Source organism: Acomys russatus, chromosome 7, assembly GCF_903995435.1.
Source record: "Acomys russatus chromosome 7, mAcoRus1.1, whole genome shotgun sequence".
Taxonomy (NCBI): Eukaryota; Metazoa; Chordata; class Mammalia; order Rodentia; family Muridae; genus Acomys; species Acomys russatus.
In genome coordinates, this window is record NC_067143.1 from 21,250,106 (window position 1) to 21,271,649 (window position 21,544).

At 46.6% G+C, this 21,544-nt stretch overlaps 1 protein-coding gene across 2 annotated transcripts in view; it reads left to right on the top strand.

Moving 5' to 3' along the window:
- Positions 1–21,544, top strand: part of Pcsk6 (proprotein convertase subtilisin/kexin type 6) — a 182,513-nt gene that overhangs the window by 136,587 nt on the left and 24,382 nt on the right. Inside the window, exons 14-15 of one of the 2 annotated variants that reach the window (XM_051148691.1) lie at positions 19,706–19,888; positions 20,035–20,073. In XM_051148691.1, the coding sequence (XP_051004648.1) occupies positions 19,706–19,888; positions 20,035–20,073 (222 nt within the window). The remainder of the gene's footprint in view (positions 1–19,705; positions 19,889–20,034; positions 20,074–21,544) is intronic. The other variant, XM_051148692.1, reaches the window with a different exon arrangement.

Sequence of the window (21,544 nt, forward strand, 5' to 3'; positions counted from 1 at the left end):
ACACCACCAAGAAGGGTTATGCAATGGGAGACAGGGACAGAAGCTCAGCCCCATTAACAGGCTAAGGCATGTTTTAGTCCCATGAGACCACTTTGGAAGCCCTCCCCTTGGCCAAGCCCCCTCGGGTGTACTTTATGTTGTTGTTCGGTTCTGACTGCACTTACACTCGTTTCCCCCATCCCGCCCTCCTTGCCATTGATTGCTTTGGGGTTGTGCCATCCAAGACAGCTGAAGCCCACCTGAATCATCCTGAGAAGCTGGGCCGAAACACGCTCGGGTGGCAGACTGGGTAAAACGCTCCCCTAATCTCTGAACTAGTCTGCAAGGGTAGACCTGGGAGCCACTGTGTATGGACCTGATCCAGTGTGGTTGTGCCACAGCCTTTGGGATGTTCCGGGTTGAATCTGGCCTTGTCCCTCCCCTCCCAGCTCAGCGCCGAGAGCATGGTTAATAAGCAGTTGTTGAGTGATTGAATGGCGGGCGGGCATGCGTGCAAGCGTGAGCCTTATTTAAATCAAAAGCTTGTGTGGTTTTAATCAACCCTGTTTTCAGCGTGCATGCTGAACAGGGTAGCCACTAATCAGTTAAAGGAGGAAGGATGAGTCTCCCAGGGCCATCCTCCTTCGTCTTCTTAAAGAGTTCCTTGGTTCTTGGTTCCCTCTGCGTGGCTCATTCGGATTTGTCTTTTTTTTCTTAACTGCTCTGGTTTCGCTGCTGCTTTTATTGACCTCTGTTTTATTGACATCTGTTTGGAGCTGATCTTCATTTCCAAAGTGAGAGTCTAGAATCTTGCGATCTGTGGCCGATGGCCCAATCTTAACCCTCTTCGCTAGGAAGAAGACAGACTGAATGCGCGCACCCTCTATGCCGCCTTTAAACAGTTTCCCTAAACTCATTTCTGGAGACAGTGACTACCAAGGGTCTCTCCCACTTGCTTGGAAACAAAACCGAAGAATTCAGCACCGTTTCTAAACCGTCCCCCAGGCACATGGTTGTCATGCTCCGTTCCTAGCACCATTTGCATTAATCCTGCAGCCAGCCACTTCAACCTGCTTCTACGTTTCCAGGCACCATTGTGGTAACATTCCCTTTAAACTCTCTTACTTCAAGAACAAAGGAAGTACCTCATCTCAGCCGGTGAGGCACCAAACCCCACCACGGCTGGCTTTCTTCGTGGGACATGGCATCCTTTCTGTCCCCCAGTACATCTGCATATGACTAGTTCAATGATGATGAAATGTAAATGAAAAATAGACCCTCCTGGGCCTGAGGAGATGGTGGCTGGGTGGTTAAGAGCACTTGCTGCTCCTCTGGAGGGCCTGAGTTAAACTCCCAGCACCCACAGGGGGTAGCTCACAACCATCTATAATTCCTGCTCCAGATCTCCTGCCCTTTTTGGCTTCTGGGGGTACCCATACCCCCATGCACATGTCCACACAGGCACATATAAGCACGTAACTAAAGATGAAATAAATCTTTTTTTAAAAGAAAGAAAAGATCTTCAGAAGAGGTAAAGCTTCTAAAGCCATACTCTTGGCTCCGCCCTGCCAGCAAGAGGAATGGAGGCTCCCTTACATCTGCTAGCTGCCTGGCTGGTCAGTGTTTCAACAACCAAACCCTCCCCACAAGGGATGGGTACTTTTACTGTTTAAACAGAGGCAATAAAACTTATTTTGAGAAACATGGAATGTTTAAAAATATATTTCTATTTCCATCCAGTCTTTTTTTTTTCCCCCGTTACGTTGTATATTCTAGCTGCATTACACATATAACTTGGCTTCTTTTTTTTGTTACTTGCATATCCAGTGGTTTTAATGTCATTGAATATCCTTTTTTTAAAAAATAATCTTGGCTGGAGAGATGGTTAGTGTTCAAGAGAGCTGGCTGCTCTTGCAGAGGACTTGGTTTCAGTTCCCAGCACTCACATGACAGCCCACAGTCACTAGTAACTCAGAGTTCCAGGCAATCTGCAGCTGTCCTCTGACCACCACAGGCACCGGCCATGCATGTGGTAAATATATATATATATATATACCAGGCAAATGCTCACATGCATGAAAATATGTAAAAATGAATATACCTTTAAAATAATCCCCAATGTCCCCCTCAGAGTTTAAGTAATTATATCTACTTTTAAATCCCTACCTTTATGTTTTTTTGTAAATTTGCTTATATTTTTATTATACATTAACCTAGCTTTCTCCCTCAAAATTGCTAATTGCCCAAAAAACAAAGAATTAAAGCATTAAAATGTGGTGTAGATTTTTTTCTATTTCTATGCTACAGAAGACCAAGGGTCTGGAGACCTCCCTGTTACAGGAAATAATTGTTTAAAGTATCTGTTGAAGGCAAGCTAGCATCCAAAGGCAGGCCTGGAGGGCGAAGCTGGCTTTCCCTTGGGGGCCTTCGCTGTCTCTGATGGCCCTGTGGGAGGAGAGCTCCTAGCTGACCTTCCAACACCCGGACCTTGGAGGAACCGAAGGGAAGACCGAGAAACACAAAATGCAGGACCACAGCAAGGAAAACAAGGTGCTAAAATTCCAACAATAGGTGCATGTGAACACGCTCACAACCTCAAAGTGGGCACACTCACAACCTCAAAGTGGGGAGGAGCCTGAGAATAGTAACGGCCAACAGAGCCAAAGGGACAGATTACTTTAAAGGCAAAGATTGTCACATCTGATTTTTTTTAATGTATTTGCATTTATGCCAGGGACGTTTTATTTATGCACAGTGTACACATTCTGTACTCTGCTCTGGGAGGTGGACGTAGCCAGAGTGCCTGGTTGAAGTAGTGTAGCGGTGAGAGCTGAGCAGTGTGCGGAAGGCAAGGAGAGGAAGGGAGGAGACGGTCCTCCATATGGTCTTCTGGGAAGCAGCATCCCTCGGCAGCGTGACAAGGACATCTTCCCCTTGCTTACCAGACACCAACCCCCGTGACCAGCATTCTCTCCCTAGCTTCCGTAGGCTCTGCTCACAGAACAGTGTCCTCATTAAAGCCTCCTTGAATTCTCCTGGCTTAACTATTCTGCCTGCTTCCTGTTCGAACTGTTATAACCATACACAAGAAAGTTATCAGAAACAGAAGAAAGCCAAAATATGAAAACTAAAGTGGATGAGGAAAATATACAAGGCAAATAACCAGCTAAAGGTGATACAGCTACATTGGCATTGGCATCAGACCAAAAATTATGTGGCTCCAGATCAGCACTATGCCATTGTTAGCCAAGGACTTTGTTCAATAAGGAAATTACACTTCTACTCTCTTGTGCAAGTCATAGCGTGTGTGTGTGTGTGTGTGTGTGTGTGTGTGTGTGTGTGTGTGTGTGTGTGTATTTTAACTATAAGAAAGAAGAACAAACTTGCATCCAAGGGAGGAGATTGTTGAGTGACTCAGATACAGCTGGGAGATAAAATAGTCCATGAAGGTGATACGAGGTTTTAACACCTGTTCCATTTGTGCTTGAGAAGAAAGAAGCTCTTGGGTTGTTCAGTGCAGTTTCAAAATTGTTCTATAAATAAAACTAGCTCTATAATTTGGAGGAAAACTCAAGGCCAGGTGGAGTCTCTGGCAAATTCTACCAAACATGTGAATGAAAAATAGTGTCAGCGTTCTATAAACTCTTTCAGACAGTGGCAAAGAGGAGCTGCTTCCAACTAGTTTGATAAAGCCAATATACTAACCCTGGGAGCGCATCCCAACGGCCCATTCTGTGAATACAGACTTCTGAGCCAGTTCATGCAAGAACACAAAACAATCCAAGTCAGTATCAACAAACGAAAGTCCAATTGCATTTTTTAAATGAAATGTGTTCTGGTCTCCTTTTCTTGCCATATCTTGGATCAAGCTAATATTTTTTAAAATTGTTTTATTTCCTGCCTTGGTTTCTTAGTCATAATCTGAGCGTTTGTTGTAGGGTTACAAATGCAGCAAATGTTTTCCTGGTTCAGTAAAACCGACCTAAAATGCCCCGCTTGCCACTAATGTGAGATCCTCCTAGTGGCTTCGTCTCAAATCTGTGCTGGGGTGGGGAGTAGGGGGTGCGTCTTGCACCTCTGTGTGCATTACAAACTCCATTTTTTTAGTGATGCAGTGAAGACAGCAGCATATGGGTTTGTTTTGGTTAGTTGTTTTGTTTTTCCTTAAGATGCCTTAAAGAAATAAAGGGGAAGCACTTGGAAATGGCTTGGTGAAGTAACCTACCAAGCAAGCATGGGACCTTAGTTCAGATCCCCCAACATACATGTGTTAAAAAAAAAAAAAAAAAAAAAAGCTAGACATGGTGACACAGGCCAGTATTTCTAGTAAAAGGAGGCAGGGATAGGACAGTCCCCATGGCGCTCACTGGCTGTAACTAGCCTGGAACTCAAGCTCCTCCCACCTCAGCCTTCCAAGTGCCAGAATCACAGGTGTGTTCCTGCACCATCACTTAGCGCACCAGTCTGATGGCAGTGAATTCTCGAGCCTTTATTTCAACTCATTTTGGATTAAAAAATAGAGCCTACTTAGCAAAATGCTTCGCTTAATCTCAGCACTTTCAGGCTATTGCGTCTTTATCTGACCTCTGTTGTTTTCAGTGGGAAACAGCTGCATTTGCCATGCAGTGTTACTTACATCTGAGACAGCTACTATACTCCCACACTTCCCTGCCCACATTGTACAAGTCTGCCTGTATACAAAACGGAGAAGTGGACCACAGGCGCGTCTCCATACTCCAAGAACACAGGAGACCTCCAGTCGGCTTTTTATTGCCTTGCTAGTAAATATGAGAGGATGCCCAGGAACCCGCCAGGCATGTGAGGGAGCCATCCAATATTAAAGCAGAGAAAAACTCCAGCAGAGAGTAAACTTGGCAAGGGAGAAGGGCAATTTGGGCGGCAAGTAGAAACTTTAGAAAACTGCAAGTATGGCAGCAGTAAAACGGGAGCCTGCTGCCACAGGTTTTATATGAACACTGGAAGATAAATGCCTTTAAAACATAAATCTAAGGCGGAGATTTAAAAAAAAAAATTCCAGGATGGAGTCGAGCCGACTGTGGTTCCAGCTGCTCAGTAGACTGAGGCAGGAGGACCATTTCATCCCATGAGTTCAAGACTAGCCAGAGCAGCATAGTAAGCGTTTGCTTTAAAAGGACTAAACAAGCAAGCAAGCAAGCAAAACCCAGTAACTAAATCAGACAGCAAATAAGAGGAATTAGCCCCAGAAAATAAGATGGGAGCGAAGAAGAAGTGCTGCCAACTATTGACTGAGGGACTTGTGTCCTAATCTGAGAGGACACCCAGGACAGCAGCATATGGGTTTGTTTTGATTGGTTGTTTTTCTTTAAGATGCCTTACAGAAATAAAGAGGGAGATGGCTGAGTGTGTGCCCAGAAGTGGGAGAGAAGCAGGCGGGCAGTATTTGAAGTCAAGGAAGCGGGACAGGACGGGCGAACATTTGGAATTTGGTGTAAATGCCAGGACAGGCCATCAAAGTATTAGAGGAAGGCATATATGAGCCAATAGGATCCCAAGAGGAAGGAGGGAAGAAAGAAAGGGCTGTTCTGTATTATAAGCCTGAACATTATCTGGCTTTCGAACTATTAATTTATTCTTTTCCAGGTAGCATTCCCACAGGATGTGATGACACACGCTGGTCATCCCAAAACTGAGGTAGGCACAAAAAAGGCCTTGGCTACCCTGAGCTACATAAACTAGCTCAACCCCAACACCTCAGGAAATGAAAGCTCTTTGGGCTAACACTCAGAGAAAGAGCACTTAACCTGCATGTGTGAGGCCCTGGGTTCCATGGCATCATGACATTATTAGTGGTTGAATTAACTAAATAAAAGAAAGCACCCCAGTGCCTAAGTTGACAGGGCTGCGGAGAAAAGCACCAAGTGTTCTACTTGTTACCCAGCACATGCAGTAGTCTCAGAAGCAACAATTCCATTTTCCTCCGTGTATTCATTTCTTTCCTATTAGTGTGATAAAACACCCTGACAACAGCAACTTAAAGGAGAAAGGGCTTCGTTTGGCTCACAGTTCAAAGGGACACAGTCCATCCTGGTGGGGAAAATGTGGCAACTGGCAAGGAAAACAGGGTGGCATAAGCAGGAAGCTGGCTGATCACAGTACATCTCCAATGCAAAATCGGCAAGTGGGGACAGGCTGTACATCCTCAAAGCCCGCCCCCAATGACATACTTCCTCCAGCATAGTTCTGTAACTGGCCCAAACAATGCCACCAGTTGGAGACCAAGCAGGTGGGGGACATTTTTCATTCAAACCGCATTGCTTTCAGTTACGCACAATCAACGGCGATCTGGAAATATTTCATGAAAATTTCCAGAAATTTTCAGTTCATAAACATTCAAGTGTATGCTGTTCCAAGCAGGGTGCTGAACTCCTGTTCTGCCCCATCCAGGTGAAGGTGTGAGTCTTCCCTTTGCCCAGTGTACTGGCTATACCATCCTCCTGTTAGTCACTTAGGGTTAGGTTATCAAGTCAGCTGCCTCAGTTATTGCATACAGTATCAGAGCTCAGTGAATTGTTATCTAGTTAAGAAAATCCCCATAGCAGAAGCAGAGTGAGACTGGCGATTCACATGGACCAAAGAGGAGCCACCAAGTGCTTCACACAAGTAAGAAAAGGGTATCCTGAGGTGGTCGTGTTCTGCAGTAAGAATGGCTGTTCCAGCCATGAAACTGTGAAAAGGGAAAACTCTTCCTGGATCTGTTGTTGCTCCTTGTAGATGTTACAGCCACAGTGCCAGCCAATGGGGCTTAGATCAGATGGTGATGGCGTCCAGCGTGAGTGTGAATGCTCAGGGAGAACAGTGGCTCCACAGAGCAGGGCTATCTGCAGGTTCCAGCGTCCACTGGGGTCCCCAGACCATATTCCTACTGATGCTTCCCAGAATCTTGGATCCTTCTGGCATTTGAAATACCATCATGCAGGGATTCTATGACAAAATCTAGAGGGGTTCATTAGTCTCCTCTCTCTCTCTCTCTCTCTCTCTCTCTCTCTCTCTCTCTCTCTCTCTCTCTGTCTCTCTCTCTGTCTCTCTCTGTCTCTCTCTGTCTCTCTCTCTCATTCGCCCTCCGTTCCCCATATGTGTGTGTGCCTGTCTGACTCTCTGTCTCTCTCTCCCCATCCCCCTCTCTCTTTTTCTGTATGTGTGTCTATCTGTCTGTCTTTCCCTCCCTCTCTCTGTATGTGCATGTGTGTGTGTGTTTCTCTATCTCTCTGTCTGTGTGTGTGTGTGCGCGCGCACGTGCGTGCATGCGTGTGGTGTGTGTGTGTGTGTGTGTGTTGGCATATGTGCCATTTCCTCAATGCCCTTTACCTTCTTTATTTGCCATAATAAGGATTTAAAGTGCATTTTAAATTATATGTTAGGTTTATTGAGTAAATGTTGCTATGGATAGCCACTGTGTAGATATAATATATACACACTATTTTGGATAACGGATTTTTGGAGTTATAATTCGCACATCATAAAAGTGAATTTTCTAGGTGTTCTTGTGGGGTTGTGTTTTGTTTTTTTCGTTGTTTGATTTTTGGTTTTTCGAGACAGAGTTTCTTTGTGTAGCCTTGGCTGTCCTAGAACTCGTTCTGTAGACCAGGCTGGCCTTAAACTCAGAGGTCCACTTGCCTCTGCCTCCGTAGTAATGGGATTACAGGTGCACACCACTGCTGCCTGGCTAATGTGTAGCTCAGACTGGCCTTAAAGTCATGATCCTCTGGCCTCCTCCTCATTCAGGTAAATTTTTATAACTAGACCCCAGTAGCCCTCTTTTGTTGTTGTTGTTGTTTGTTTATTTGTTTGTTTTTTGCTTTTTGAGACAGGGTTTTTCTATGTAGCCTTGACTGTCCTGGACTTGCTTTGTAGACCAGGCTGGCCTTGAACTCACAGAGATCTGCCTGCCTCTTCCTCCTTGAGTACTAGGATTACCAGTGTGCGCCACTGTGCCCAGCTTGCCTTCCTCATTCTTTTCCCTCAAATCTTTGTGCTTACACTTTGGGACTGGTTCCCTGGACCCCAGAAGGGGAAAAAAATTAATTGAAGCATTAAACTGGAACGTACATATTTTATTTTCTATCCCTTTCTTCCTTTACTGTGTTTCAACTATTTCTTCCTGCATGTGTTAAGTCTGGGAGTGCAGGAGATTTAATAGAGTCCTGGCTGTTAATAACTCCTTGTATAGGTAAGAAACGCTAGGAATTCCGACTCTTAGCTCATAGTTGTAATCCGGCAGAACCTCTCCCCATCGTGCCCCACGCTGTCTCCAGTTATAAACCCTTCCCTCTCTTGGGATCTTTAAGGCTTACTTCAAACATCTGGGCAAAGAAAAGCTTCCTTGCCGCTGCCACTTTCCTCCTGGCAAGCTCAACCTCAGTGCTCTCTTAATATTGGTTCTTTCTTTTAAAATAAGAATAATCCTGTTTGCTTGTTGGGAATTTAATTCATCCAGGAAATGCATTGGGAAGATAATAGGTGGAGATAAACCTGCTGATTGGCAACATCCAGTGGGATTAGCCAGGGATTATCCTTGGCCTCTGGCAATTATAGCCACCCAGGTCCTGCGCTGGGCTCCTGGAGGCAGCATGCTGCCAGTGCCAGCCTCAGTGGGTAAGCAGGTGGGTTTGACTGTACTCTTCTGTGATCTCAGGAATCCAATGTCAAAACAGCCAAGGAATACAGACTGGGGGGGTCTTTTGAGACCCCCCCTCCTGTGTCATTCCAGTTGGGCATTTGTCACAGTGGTCTTGAACAGGCTTGCTGCAGATCCTGGGTCAAATGCTTTGCCCAAAAGAGGGCCGAATCTTAAAAGTGCTTCTAGTAGCCGTTCTGTTGAGTGTGGGCTCCAGCTGACGTGGAGTAGCCCTGGATGTGTCAGCCTCTCTTCCATGATTCTTTTTCATCTTCGTGCCTCTCCTTCCTAATCAGAGCATGGCTTGTAGGCAATGGCCAAATATAGAGGAAGCCTGCCCAGGGAACTGCATCCTCACACATGACGAGGGGTGCAGTAGGCAGGGAACTGCATCCTCACACATGACGAGGGGTGCAGTAGACGGGGAACTGTATCCTCACACATGAGGCAGGATTCAGTAGATAAGGGTCTTGTTAAACTTGAAGTGAGGAAAATACCCTCTTTACCCCTCAACTAGGACCTTGGAGCAGATCTTCCTGACTGGACATGCTTGCTGAATACACAGGATCTGGCCTCACTGACTCAGTGGCAGCAGGGACAGCAGAAGGGACCCTATGCAGGAGCTTGTCACTGCAGGAACTGGGTTTCCCAGGTGACCCCGATCATCCTCCTGGCTGCTTTGGAATCCAGCATGGTGTGTGTGGCGAAAGCTTTAATAACGTCTTAGTATCTGACCCACTGCTTTTGCTTGAGGAAATCCACCAAGAGACAGTTGGCTAAACCATAGTGAGTGATAGTTCTAGCAAGTGTGCTTACTTAGGTGGAGAGGGAGGTGGGGAGACAAATATTCTCTTACAATATAACCCGTGCTAAGGACATAATTAAGAAAGGGTTTTAGAGCCAGGCGTGGTGGCGCATGCTTTTAATCCCAGCACTCAGGAGGCAGAGGCAGGCGGATTGATGTGAGTTCAAGACCAGCCTGGTCTACAAAGTGAGTCCAGGACAGCCAAGGCTACACAGAGACACCTGTCTTGAAAAAAGAAAGAAAGAAAGAAAGAAAGAAACGGTTTTAGGGCTCGGAAGATAGTTCAGTCTGTAAAGTGCATGCTGTAGGAACACTGAGGACCTGTGTTTGATCCTTCGTACCCACATAAAAAGCCAAGCATAGTAATGCATGCCTGTAATCCCAGTACAGGGAAAGCAGGCAAAGGAGGAGCCCCTGGGGCTCACTAATGCCTGGCCTATTTGGCAAGCTCCAGGCCAGTGAAAGCTTATCTCAAAAAAAAAAAAAAAAAAAATCAAGGTCAATGGCCCTTGAGAATCAGCTCCCAGTGTTGAACTCTTACAGTACCTCCACCCCCGAACACTCACATACACACACAGATAGACAGAGACAAGGAAATAGTTATTCATGTGGTGAAACATGTTTCTTAAAAAAGAAAAGCCCTGGTGTTTTGAGCTACTGATTTATTCATTGTGTGGCCATATGTTAACATCAACTGTTTGATAGACATTTGCCCCATGCTGAAGCTGATGCCCATGTAAGAAAAGCACAGCCCGGCAATGAACTAATAAATAAGCGAATAAATAACTCCTGAATGCAGTAAGTATCATATGGCACTAAGTGAGAAGGTGATGACCCACAGCATGGAAACACTTACACAGGAAGTAACCTGAAATACCCATGCCAAAGCACTAATGAATGACTTATTTTCCTTTTTATGTGCTTCAATATTTAAAAACCTGTCTGCTGTAAGTAGCATAAAATGACTTTTTAAAAGTCATCTTCAAATTCCTTACATGTTTTATGCCCTGTACTTTTTGCCATATTGTGGAATAGTGTTCTCTTTTCAGATTTATTTTTATTTTATAGGTATCTCTATGTAGTTTTGCACAACACAAGTGTAGGTGCTGTGGAGGCCAGTAGAGGGCGTCAGGTCTGCTGGATACAGGCAGTTGTGAGCCACATGACATGGTGCTAGGAAGCCAACTTGGCTCCTCTGCAAGCACTCTTAGCCAGAAGGCCATTTATCCAGCCCCTGGAACAGTTGTCTTCATGTTTTATGAAGGCGGCAAGGTGAAAACAGCAACAAAGCATGAGAAAAAAGGAAGAAATGCACCCAAAATTGACATGTAACCTTAGGGCAGGTTGTGGGAAGCATGCCTGTTAAATTGTTGGGGGTACATTCAGGGTTCCTGTGGCCCTACTTCCTTCCCCCTGCAAACTCATTTTCTGGGTTCTTATTTCTAAGCTTCATGATTTTTTAGCATACTGCCTGGGCCCTCAGAGGCACTCATGAATATCTTACAGATTTAAAGGACAAAACTACAAAGCAGGTGTGAGCAAAACAGCTCTTATTTCCCTTGGCTCACAGCCGATGTGGTGTCTGTGTGCTTTGTCACATCTCACTGCCGATGCAGCTTTGGTGTGCTTTGACACATCTTTGAAGACCCATCATTTGTTTTGAGCAAACAGTTCATGTAAATTTCCAAACTTATAAACTGCTTGCGATTTTTATCGAATCAGAAAAGTGTTTGGCTCATAATCACTTGAAAAGCTGCTTAGCGTCTCACAGTAGAGTGTTCCCAAGGTTAACCTCTTAGAGTTGTTACGCTGACAGTCTCAGGCTGTGAGGGGGCACGCTCCTTTTAATACGCAATCTCGTGTCCAAGAACGTAGCCTGCAAGTACACTTAGACCTGAAGTGAACTGAGCAGGGTGGGGCATCTGTAGTCCCAGCATGCAGAGGGCCAAGGGGACGAATCCACTGAGACCCTACCTCAAAACAAGATACAAACATGACATGTTCAGCCAAGCATGGTGGCGCATGCCTTTAATCCTAGCACTTGGGAGGCAGAGGCGGCTGGATCTCTGTGAGTTCGAGGCCAGCCTGGGCTACAAAGTGAATTCCAAGGCAGCCAGGGATGTTACACAGGGAAACCCTGGCTCAAAAGGAAGAAGGGAAGAAAGAAAGAAAGAAAGAAAGAAAGAAAGAAAGAAAGAAAGAAAGAAAACGAAATGACATTTTATCCAACTTTACTTGCCAAGTACTTTGGTGGCAGTTCCCCATCTGCCAGCTGGTATTCTGAGGCATAGAATTGTTTTCACTCCTCCATAGATTCAGAAGCTGAAGAACAGAGGGCAAGGCAGCTCACCTAAATGTTACCTAGCTTGTAGAAGGCAGAGCCAGGCTGCACGCTGGGTCTGCCTCTCTGTATCATCCTCACCCCTACCCCCATGCCCCAAGTTACATCATAGGTTGCAAGGTTATACCACTCTGTGCGGTTTTACCAGTTCGGAAGCACCTAAGTGCCCACCCACGGGGCACCATCATGTAAGTCAATAACACCCCCTCTGTGCAATGCAGCAAGGAAATGGCCTCCATGGTGCACAACTAGTGGAAAAAAGCAAGGCACGGCAGGGCTCCAAGGTGTGTTCCTAAAAGGAGCGGGGCAGTCTGTGTGTTCATAAGGATAAAACACTTGGGAGGTGCTGAGGAGATGGCTCAGTCAGGAAAGTTCTTGCTGTAGAAGCACAAGCACCTGAGTTTGGGGTCCCAGTCCCCCACCTCGCTGCCAGGTGCTGCAGGCACATCTGAAACACAGCCCTGGGGATGGCAGCGGCAGGCAGATCCCTGGTCAGTCCAGCCAGATCTGCAGCGAGCTCCAAGTCCAGCTGGAGGCCCTGCCTCAGACAGAAACATGGAGGGGGCATGGCAGGGGCAGCTGAGCAAGATGCCGAGTGTGGCGCTCTGGACTCTGCACCCACACACTTGGGCTTGGGCTATATAGCTCAGTGGTAGAGGGCTTCCTAGAATGTGCAAAGGTGTGTGTCCTAGAATGTGTTCAGTTCCTGGGACTACACACAGGTCCTCACACCGCGCATGAGCACAGCATGAGGCTCGCTCTCTGCCAGGGAGGCTAACCCTCTTGCCTTTGCAGCTGGATTTGAACCATCCATGCCTCTTCCTTGGAAACATAGACCCCATATGTACCTACTGCTCTTTGTTTTTTTGTAGGGTTTTTTTAATTAGGTTTTTTTAAGAATGCATATATGTCAATGGGAAATATGGGGGGTGTTTATGGTTTTAAGAAAATCAACCCAAGGGCCTGTCATAAAAATGAAAGCTCCCCTCCATGCCTGAGTGGCAGCCTCCCTTCTGCTCCCTCCCGCAGGGCGGCTCCTGGGAAAGCCTTCCTGTTTCCCCTCCACACTGGACACTATTGATCCTGAGGACAGAACAGCTCCTTTTGTTTGTTTGACTGAAACTGTGTCCCAAAATAAGATTCTAATTTCAGTGAGCTGGGGTTTTGTGGGTGTTTTTGGAGACATCCTATAGGTCTGAAATAACTCTTGGCTAAATTATAGTTTTCAGAGTCCTTGGGCTCTGACCTTGAGTCGCCAGTCTCTCTCTGTAATCACCGTTTGTCACTCAGCAGTTAAGGAGCCAGATTCCTTTGCGGTTTGAAATATAGCTTTAATTTGACCCTAAGGAGTATGGGATGGATCAAGTCAGCGGCAGCGGCGTGGCTGGGCTTTCTGGAGCTGGGTGAGGTACTCAGGGCCATAGTCAAATGAGCACCTGTGAGGCGTATAAAGAGGCCAAGCCACAGAGGTCTGTGCACGAGGGAAAGGTCTGCTTCTTCAACTGGAAGGACCTCTGCCTCTATACATCCTTTAATGTTGCCCAGGCCAAGCCAGCCCCAGGCAATACAGGGTTGCCTAATTCCGTCTTCTGTCTTCTGTGGCTATAACAAAATACTTGAGGCTGAGTCATTTACAGTGATTAGAGGTTTACTTGGTTTATGGTTCTAGAAGCTAGGAGGTAGGTCCAAAAGCATCTGGTGAAACCTTTCTCCTGCATCATCATGTGACGGATGGTACAGCATGGTGAGTCAGAGCCAGTATGCTGGCTCTGCTCTGGCTTCTACTCCATATATATCTCCTAATGCCGTCATGAGGCCTAACCCTCATTAGATCATCTGCCCCTAGCTATTCTCCCCGAGCGCATCTCCAAATGTTATTATTGTGAGTTGGGGGGATTATATTTACAAGATTTGGACTTCGCAGGGGACACAGTTAAAGGATTGCAAGCAGTTTGGGGGATGCAACCTTAGGGCTGGCCAAAAAAAAAAAAAAACAAAACAAAAACAAAACAAAACTAACAAAAACAACCCACAGTTACAGATGAGCCACCCAGGTAACAGACTACCACACTGTGGCATGGCGAGCTGCAGGCCAGCCCTGGCTATCACTCACCCAGGCCTGCTGGTCTTCGAGAAGCCAGGGGCAGGTCACAGGGACGTGTGGCACATTGATGAGAACCAGCCCTCTGTGCTGAGATTTAGCGAGCCTGAGATGCCCATGGGAGCTAAAGATGAAGTTGTCCTGGCTGAGCTGCCCCCACTGCAGAGCCATCTCTGCACGGGCATCTAGCGGCAGCTGTCTGCCTTTGTAGCAGAGATATCAGGGTGCACAGTGAGAGGGCTGATGGCCAAACTGCATACACCCCAAAGGATGAGCACAGCACTACCCCTCACCTTTGGTTGTCCTAAGCATTGTTGCTAGGGATGCTGTTGTCATGAGAGAAGCCCTAAACAGGTGGCCAAGGTCACAGATGTCCATTATTTGGCTTGTAGTGTGTTTTCAGGGCACTGGGAGTTCAGCTGATGGTGTGGTGATGGCTCGGTGCTAGAGCACCTGCTCAGCATGTGCACTGGGTTCAGGCTCAGCATCACACATACACATGCGCACCCACAGAATGAACCTGGGAGTCTCAGGTTGGACATCCTACCTCTCCTCACACTTCAGCATACCTAGCTACTGCTGTTTCCACCTGGAGGAAGAAGGTAGAGCAGGGTCCCCACCCCACCTCCATCATAGGCTAGGTTCCCTACTGTCCTACTCTGGCCTCCCCACACCTGTTACATGCTCCTCTTATGGAGCCCAATCCTGCCGCTTACCTTGCTATTTCCAAGTATAGAGTTTCCATGCCCTAGCTGAGGTAGGCATTTGGGTTTTTCCCCAGGACTTCTCTCATCTCCCATCCCTGTTACTTCCCATGAGCTGTATGTAGAGAAACAAGCCTGAGACCAAATTCCTCTATGCTTCAGAATAGAAAGCCCTTGAACACAACCCAGTGTCCCATGGGAAGCCAACAGACAAGACGCCTCAACAAGCCTGTTGCCTAGTCTTCCCCATAGGGGCAGATTGCTAGCTAATGCCAATTTGGGGGCAGAGCATCTTCAAAGGCAGCTGCAGTGAACCGGGGCAGGGAGCCAAAGGCACCTCTAGGACAGCAGGATTCAGATCCGCCAGCCTCCCTCCGGCAGGCTCAGGAATGTGGGGGAGAGGAAAAACCTGGCTTTTGAGGAAGGAGACAGCTGGGGCAAAGCTGTTGTGGTCCAGGCAGTAGGTTTACCTGATGTGTTAGGCAGGGGTCTCTAGAGAAACAGAACCGATAGGGTGGATCCACACATACAGAGAAAGGGGGTATATTCAAATGGCTTACCAGCTGGTGGTCCAGCTAGCCCAACAATGGCTTTCCTACCAACAGTAGGTCCAAGAATCCAGTAGTTGCTCAGTCCATAAGGCTAGATGTCTCAGCTAATCTTCGGTAGATGCTGGAATCCGATCATGAGAGTCAAAGATTTGGTGACTCTGTATACAAAACTTTTGACCAAGTTGAAAAATAAGGAAACTGATACTACTGGTTGGTTGCTCCTGCCATCTATAGATAAACTGAGAAAGAAGAATGAGCTCTGTGATAAAATTAGCTTCTAACATCTCAGAATATGGTGAAGGAAAACAATGAACTCAGTGATGAAAACTCACTGGCTCCAGATGTTCATAAACAGCATAGAGGTTTCTAAGTGTGCTCTGGAGGAGAGTCTCCTCCCCAGCAGCCACAGAGCCCAGGCTGCAGAAAATCAAACCAAAGACCTCATTTTAAGGTTGGCTGAATTATAGCACAAATTTAAGTCCCAGCCTGGAGGGTATCAGCAGTTACTGGGCATTAAATGAGTAAAAAATGGGACCTTGTAACTGGGGATGGAGATGTATGGGAGGATCCAGGAAAAGCTGAAAACTTTGAACCCTCAAATTCTCAAGGGTTCATCCCACCTGAGGAAGTAGTCTCTCCACTCTCAGCAGAAGATATATTCCCACTGCCTGAGATATTGCCTTGACCACCCTTGACTGAGGAAATTAATCATCATTGTCTGCTGAGTCAACAATGACTTTTCCCAAAGGAGATGCCGGCAAGACGATACCAGTGTCCTCAGAGGCCTATAGTGGCCTCTAGACGTAAAGCTGAGCAGGCTCGTAGAGGGGGGTTAGACAGTGTAGTCTATGAGGAGGACCACTACTCTACAAACAAGCTTAATGAGTTGGCTAATTCATTTAAGCAAAAGTCTTGGGAGCATGTGTGGAAGTGGATTTTTTTTTTTCAAGACAGGGTTTCTCTGTGTAGCCTTGGCTGTCCTGGACTCACCCTGAGTAGGTTCTGAAGGCACAAACAAGTCACACGAAGAAAATGCCCAAATACCAATGATTTCTACTCTCATTACAATGTTGCCTGCTGCCAAGCATGCACCTATAGCCTCCTGGGGTATGACCTATAATCCGTTGACTGAGGAAGAGAAAACTAGGTCTAGTTTGCTGATGGTTCTGTACGTTACTCAGGCTTTACCCAGAAGTGGACAGCTGCTGCATGACAGTGCCTTTCTGGGACAACCCTAAAAGAGACATCTTCACAGTTGGGCAGAACTTCGGGCAGTACTCATGGTCATATATTTTGCTTGGCAGGGACATGGCGAGATATGGGATTGTTCACTGACTCATGGGCTATAGCCAATGGACTGGCTGGATGGTCAGGGTCTTGGACAGGGCATGATTAGAAAATTGGTGGAAAAGACATCTGAGGAAGAAGTATGTGGATCGACCTCTCCAAATGGGTGAAGGATGTGAGATACTTGTGTCCCATGTAAATGCTCATCAAAAGGCAACGTCAAGGGGCTGGAGAGATGGCTCAATGGTTAAGAGCACTGTCTGCTCTTCCAAAGGTCCTAAGTTCAATTCCCAGCAACCCCATGGTGGCTCATGACCATCTGAAATGAGATCTGGTGCCCTCTTCTGGTGTGCAGGCATACATCCAGGCAGAACACTGTATATGTAATAAATAAAAATAAATCTTTTTTTAAAAGGCAAGTTCAGATGAGGAAGAGGTCAATAATCATATAGACAGGAGGACCCATCCTGTGGACAGTCAGCCTCCTTTTCAGCCATCTCTGTCCTTGCCCAATGGTCCCGTGAACAAAGTGGTGGCAGAGATGGAGGGTCTTGCATGAGCTCCACAACATGGACTGCCACCACCAAGGCTGACCTGGCTACAGCTGCTGCTGAGTGCCAACAGCAGAGAGCATCACTGAGTCCCGGATATGGCACCATTCCCCAGGGTGACCAGTCAGTGACCTGGTAGTAGATTAACTACCTTGGACCACTTCCTCTGTGGAAAGGACAATGCTTTGTCCTTACTGGAGTAGATACTTATTCTGGTTATGGATTTGCCTTCCCTGCATGTAATGCTTCTGCCAAAACCACCATCTATGGACTTACAGAATGCCTTATCCACCATCATGGTGTTCCACACAGCATTGCTTCTGGCCAAGGAACTCACTTCACAGCCAGAGAAGGGAGACAGTGGGCCCATGATCATGGACTCTACTGGCCTTACCACGTTCCCCTCCATCCTGGCAGCTGGCCAGATCAAAAGGTAGAATGGCCCTTTGTAACACAGTTACACCATCAATTATGTGGCAGTAGCCTGGAGGGCTGGGGCGGGGTTCTTCGGAGGGCAGTAGATGCTTCGTTCAAATCAGTGTCCAATATACCATGCAGTTTCTCCCATGGCCAGGATCTACACACAGGTCCAGGAATCGAGGGGTGGAAAGGGAAATGGTTCCACTCACTATACCCCTGATAATCCACCAGAAAAAAAAAATTGCTTCCTGTTCCTTCTACCTTCAGTTCTGCTGGCCTAGAAATTTCAATTCCAGAGTCAGGAGCACTCCTGCCAGGAGACATAACAGAAGTTCCATTGTCCTGGAAGCTCAGGCTTACCCCTGGGCATTTTAGGTTTCTGAGGCCCTTAAGCCAACAGGCTAAGAAAGGAGTAACGGTGTTAGGATGGGTGGCTGGTACAGATTACCATGGGGACATTGGATTGCTTCTCTACAAGAGAAGTAAGAAAGATTGTGTCTGAAGTGCAGGAGATCTTTTGTAGTGGTCCTCAACCTTCCTAATATAGTTTAATATAGTTCCTCCTGTTGTGGTGGCCCTCATAAAATTATTTTTGTTGCTACTTCATAACTATGATTTTGATGGGGCTATGAATCGTAATCTAAATATTTGTGTTTCCCAATGGTCTAAGGTGACCCCTGTGAAAGGGTGGGGGTGGCAACCCACAGGTTGAGAACCCCTGCTTCAGGGCATCTCTTGGTGTACAACATTCTGCGACTAAAGTCAGTGGGAAACTACAGCACCCTAACCCACACAGGATGACGAAGGGCACAGACCCTTCAGGGATGAAGGTATGGGTCACTCCCCCAGAAAAAAGAGCCAAGACCTGCTCAGGTTCTTGCTGAGGGAGGAGGCCATACAGAACAGGTAGTAGGGGAAAGTAGTTATATGTGCCAGCTAAGGCCACGTGACCAGTTGCAGAACTGAAGATTACAATTGACATGAATGTTTCTGTTGTATTTTGTTAAGAGTGTGTTTGTACAGATATTTGCATTTTCTTTCCTCGATGTCTTTATTATATAATATAACGTCAATGAAAAGCAAATCAGTGGTTATCATATTTAAGTTTGAGATACCATGAGGATGTTGATTAAGGGACATTGCCACCTATTCTAAAATGTATAATGCATTCGTGGTTGTTCAAGGGATAGTTATGGCATGTTAGGTGTAATTATGACCTGGTTATGTTTTTTATTTGGAAACAAATCATTAGGAGATGCGATTGTGGGTAAAGTTGGCAAGGGATGGACTTGTGGTAGCTATTCTTGGTTGTTAACTTGACTAAATCTGGAATGACCTAAACCCACGTGGCTGGGCATACTTATATGAGAGGTTTACTATTTTTAATTAAATCATTTGAAGTGGAAGTACTCACTGTAGTCCAGATCTTTCAAAGTGCAGTCAATCAGATGCATCTGCCTCATTGAGTTTGCAAAGTGTTTCATGCCATGGGCTTCCAGGACACTGTGAGCTTCTAGGAGAGGCTTCAGTGACTGTAGGTGTTGGCAAATTTGAAAGCCTATTCCAGATACTTTTTAAAAAATTCATCCTTATACTTCTGTTGCTCTAGAACCACTTCTGGTACCAAACTCTGTATTAGCCAGGGTTTTCCAGAAGAACAGAACTTATAGAATGAATACACATTATGTATTATTGTTATTAAAAATGGCTTACAGTGTGTGGTCCAGCTAGTCCAACAATGACTGTCTACCAATGGAAGGGCCAATAATCCAATAGTTGTTCAGTCCATGCGACTGGATGCCTTTATATACTAGAATCCTGAAAAATAAGGCTCTAATACCAGTAGAGGACTGGACGTGCCAGTGAGAGCAAGAGCAAGCAGGCAAAGAGAGCAAGCATCCTTCTCCTGTGTCCTTTCTCCAGGCTGCCAGCAGAAGGTGTGGCTCAGTTGAAAGGTGCATCTCCCCCAGCCCAGATGATCTGGATTAAAGATGTGTCTCACCACTTCAAAAGAACCAGATTAAAAGTGGGAAAGAGACGCTTTAAATGATTTAATTAAATGGTTTAATTTAGGAACGATCCTTCACAGATGTACCCAGCCATGTGGATTTTAGTCAATTCCAGGTATGGTCAGGTTGTCAACCAAGATCAGCAGCCGTCACACCTGGTCAACAGGTGCGTGGGAACAGCAGCAACAACAAAGAACCTATGAGTAGAAACTAGGCAGCACCTGATGGATGCTCAGCGGCCTGCAGGCACATCCAGAGCTTTTGGGGGGGGGGGGCTAACTGTGCTTTTGGTGCCTTCTAGGAAAGCTGAAAGAGTGGAGCCTCATTTTATATGGCACAGCAGAGCACCCGTACCGTACCTTCAGTTCCCATCAGTCTCGCTCACGGATGCTGGAGCTGTCAGCCCCGGATGCTCTGGAGCCTCCCAAGGCTGCTGGGCCACCACCCCAGGCCGAGACCCCTGAAGAGGACGACGAGTACACAGGTAATGGACTCGAATGAGAGGAGACGGTTACCCTCCCAACTTCATCTTTCACTGTAGTTCTCAAAGGTGGGGCCCTCTCAGGCAAGAGGTGGGGTTTCGGTTGTAAGCCTGGAAGTTGTAATAATGACTAATTTGCACTCACACAGCTCCTTCCATCAAAGACTCTCCTAATACTTTACAGACCAGTAAGTATACTTCAAACCAGTAAGTACTCTCTGATCTTTCAGGCCGGGACACTGAGCTCCTTCCTATATGCCCAACCAGAACTAGGGTTTGCCCTGGGTTCATTAGCTAGCTCCAGAGTGGTCCCCTTTCTTCAGAGTCCCTCATCACAGGACTCAGCATCCTGACTCTCTCAAGTGTATCCACTGTGAGCAACCTGAAATGAGAAGGAAGCTTGGTTCCCAAGAGCTTACTTCCAGGAAAGGAGCAGGTAGTTGAGAAGTGACCACTCTCCAGGGCTGGTACCCGGGAGAAGCCATCAAGAAATGAGTTGGTACAGACTGATGCTATGCAAAAACATTTTCAGAAGCACACAGCATGTAAAGACTCGTGCTGCCTGCCAAGGCTTCTAGAGCTATCCCATTGGCACGGTGGCTTCCATCTCTAGACTGCTGGCTCATTCACAAGGTAGCTAGGAGCCATGGTGACCCAAAGATGTCTCTAGACATCTCCAGCCTCTGACCAGATGGTATCTGAGCTTAAAGCCATTCCTTTCCCTCTGATCCATCCCACAACAATTGTGTGGCACTGGGTGTTTCTGGTTGGGCATTTGATTAGCTAAATGCCTTAGCTACCTGACAAATGATGGGTGATATCTCAACGTATGGATAACTAAATGGAAAACTCCACCAATACAAATCAAGCATAAACCCTGGTCGATTCCATTTTAAATTTCTTCTGCCATTCCTTTTAAAACGGACCATTGAATTATCTATGGACTAATCTGCTGTTTTCCCTTGTGATATATAAACCATGGCAAGATCCAGTAATTATTAATAAAGAGCTGGTTTTCCCCCACCTCAAAATCTGCTACTGACTCCAGCCATGCACACTGGCATCTTACCTTAATGCTGCTCTGCTTCAGAGTTACTTGCTCCCCACCCAGCATGGCCTGGATGAAGGAAGAGGTTTCCATTGGGAATAAGATGTGTTTCTGGTTCTTGGGACTGCTCCCTGAAGTCTAGGGGGAAACTGGAAGGGTGACCCAGTCATAGAGGCAGGCCAGAGTGACAGAGGGTGCCATGGTATGAGTGGCCAAGCAGGAGGAGCGAGGAACAGCCAGCCACTTTAGAGTCCCAAGAAGGGGCAAGGGAGGCCCAGGCTGTGGCTTTCAAAACAGGAAAAGGTGGTCATTGGTAAACTGTCCATTTGTGGCGATGCCCAGGCTGTCATTGGCTTCACCTGGACCTTATGCACAAGAGAGTAGTTGCCATATCAAGAAAGATAGAGCCCGATGAAGCAGTTGTCCAGGGACCAGCAGCAGGGGATGAGAAGCAGACAGGAGAGGTGGAGGGCCAGCACTCCCTGGGACAAAACAAAGAGGAGGCGAAAGAGGAAAGATGGGGAATGTTTGTAGATAACAAGGACCCCAAATATCAGCGGGCAAGATGGTCCACCACAGAAAAACGGGGCTTCTGCAGAGGGCGCTCAGCG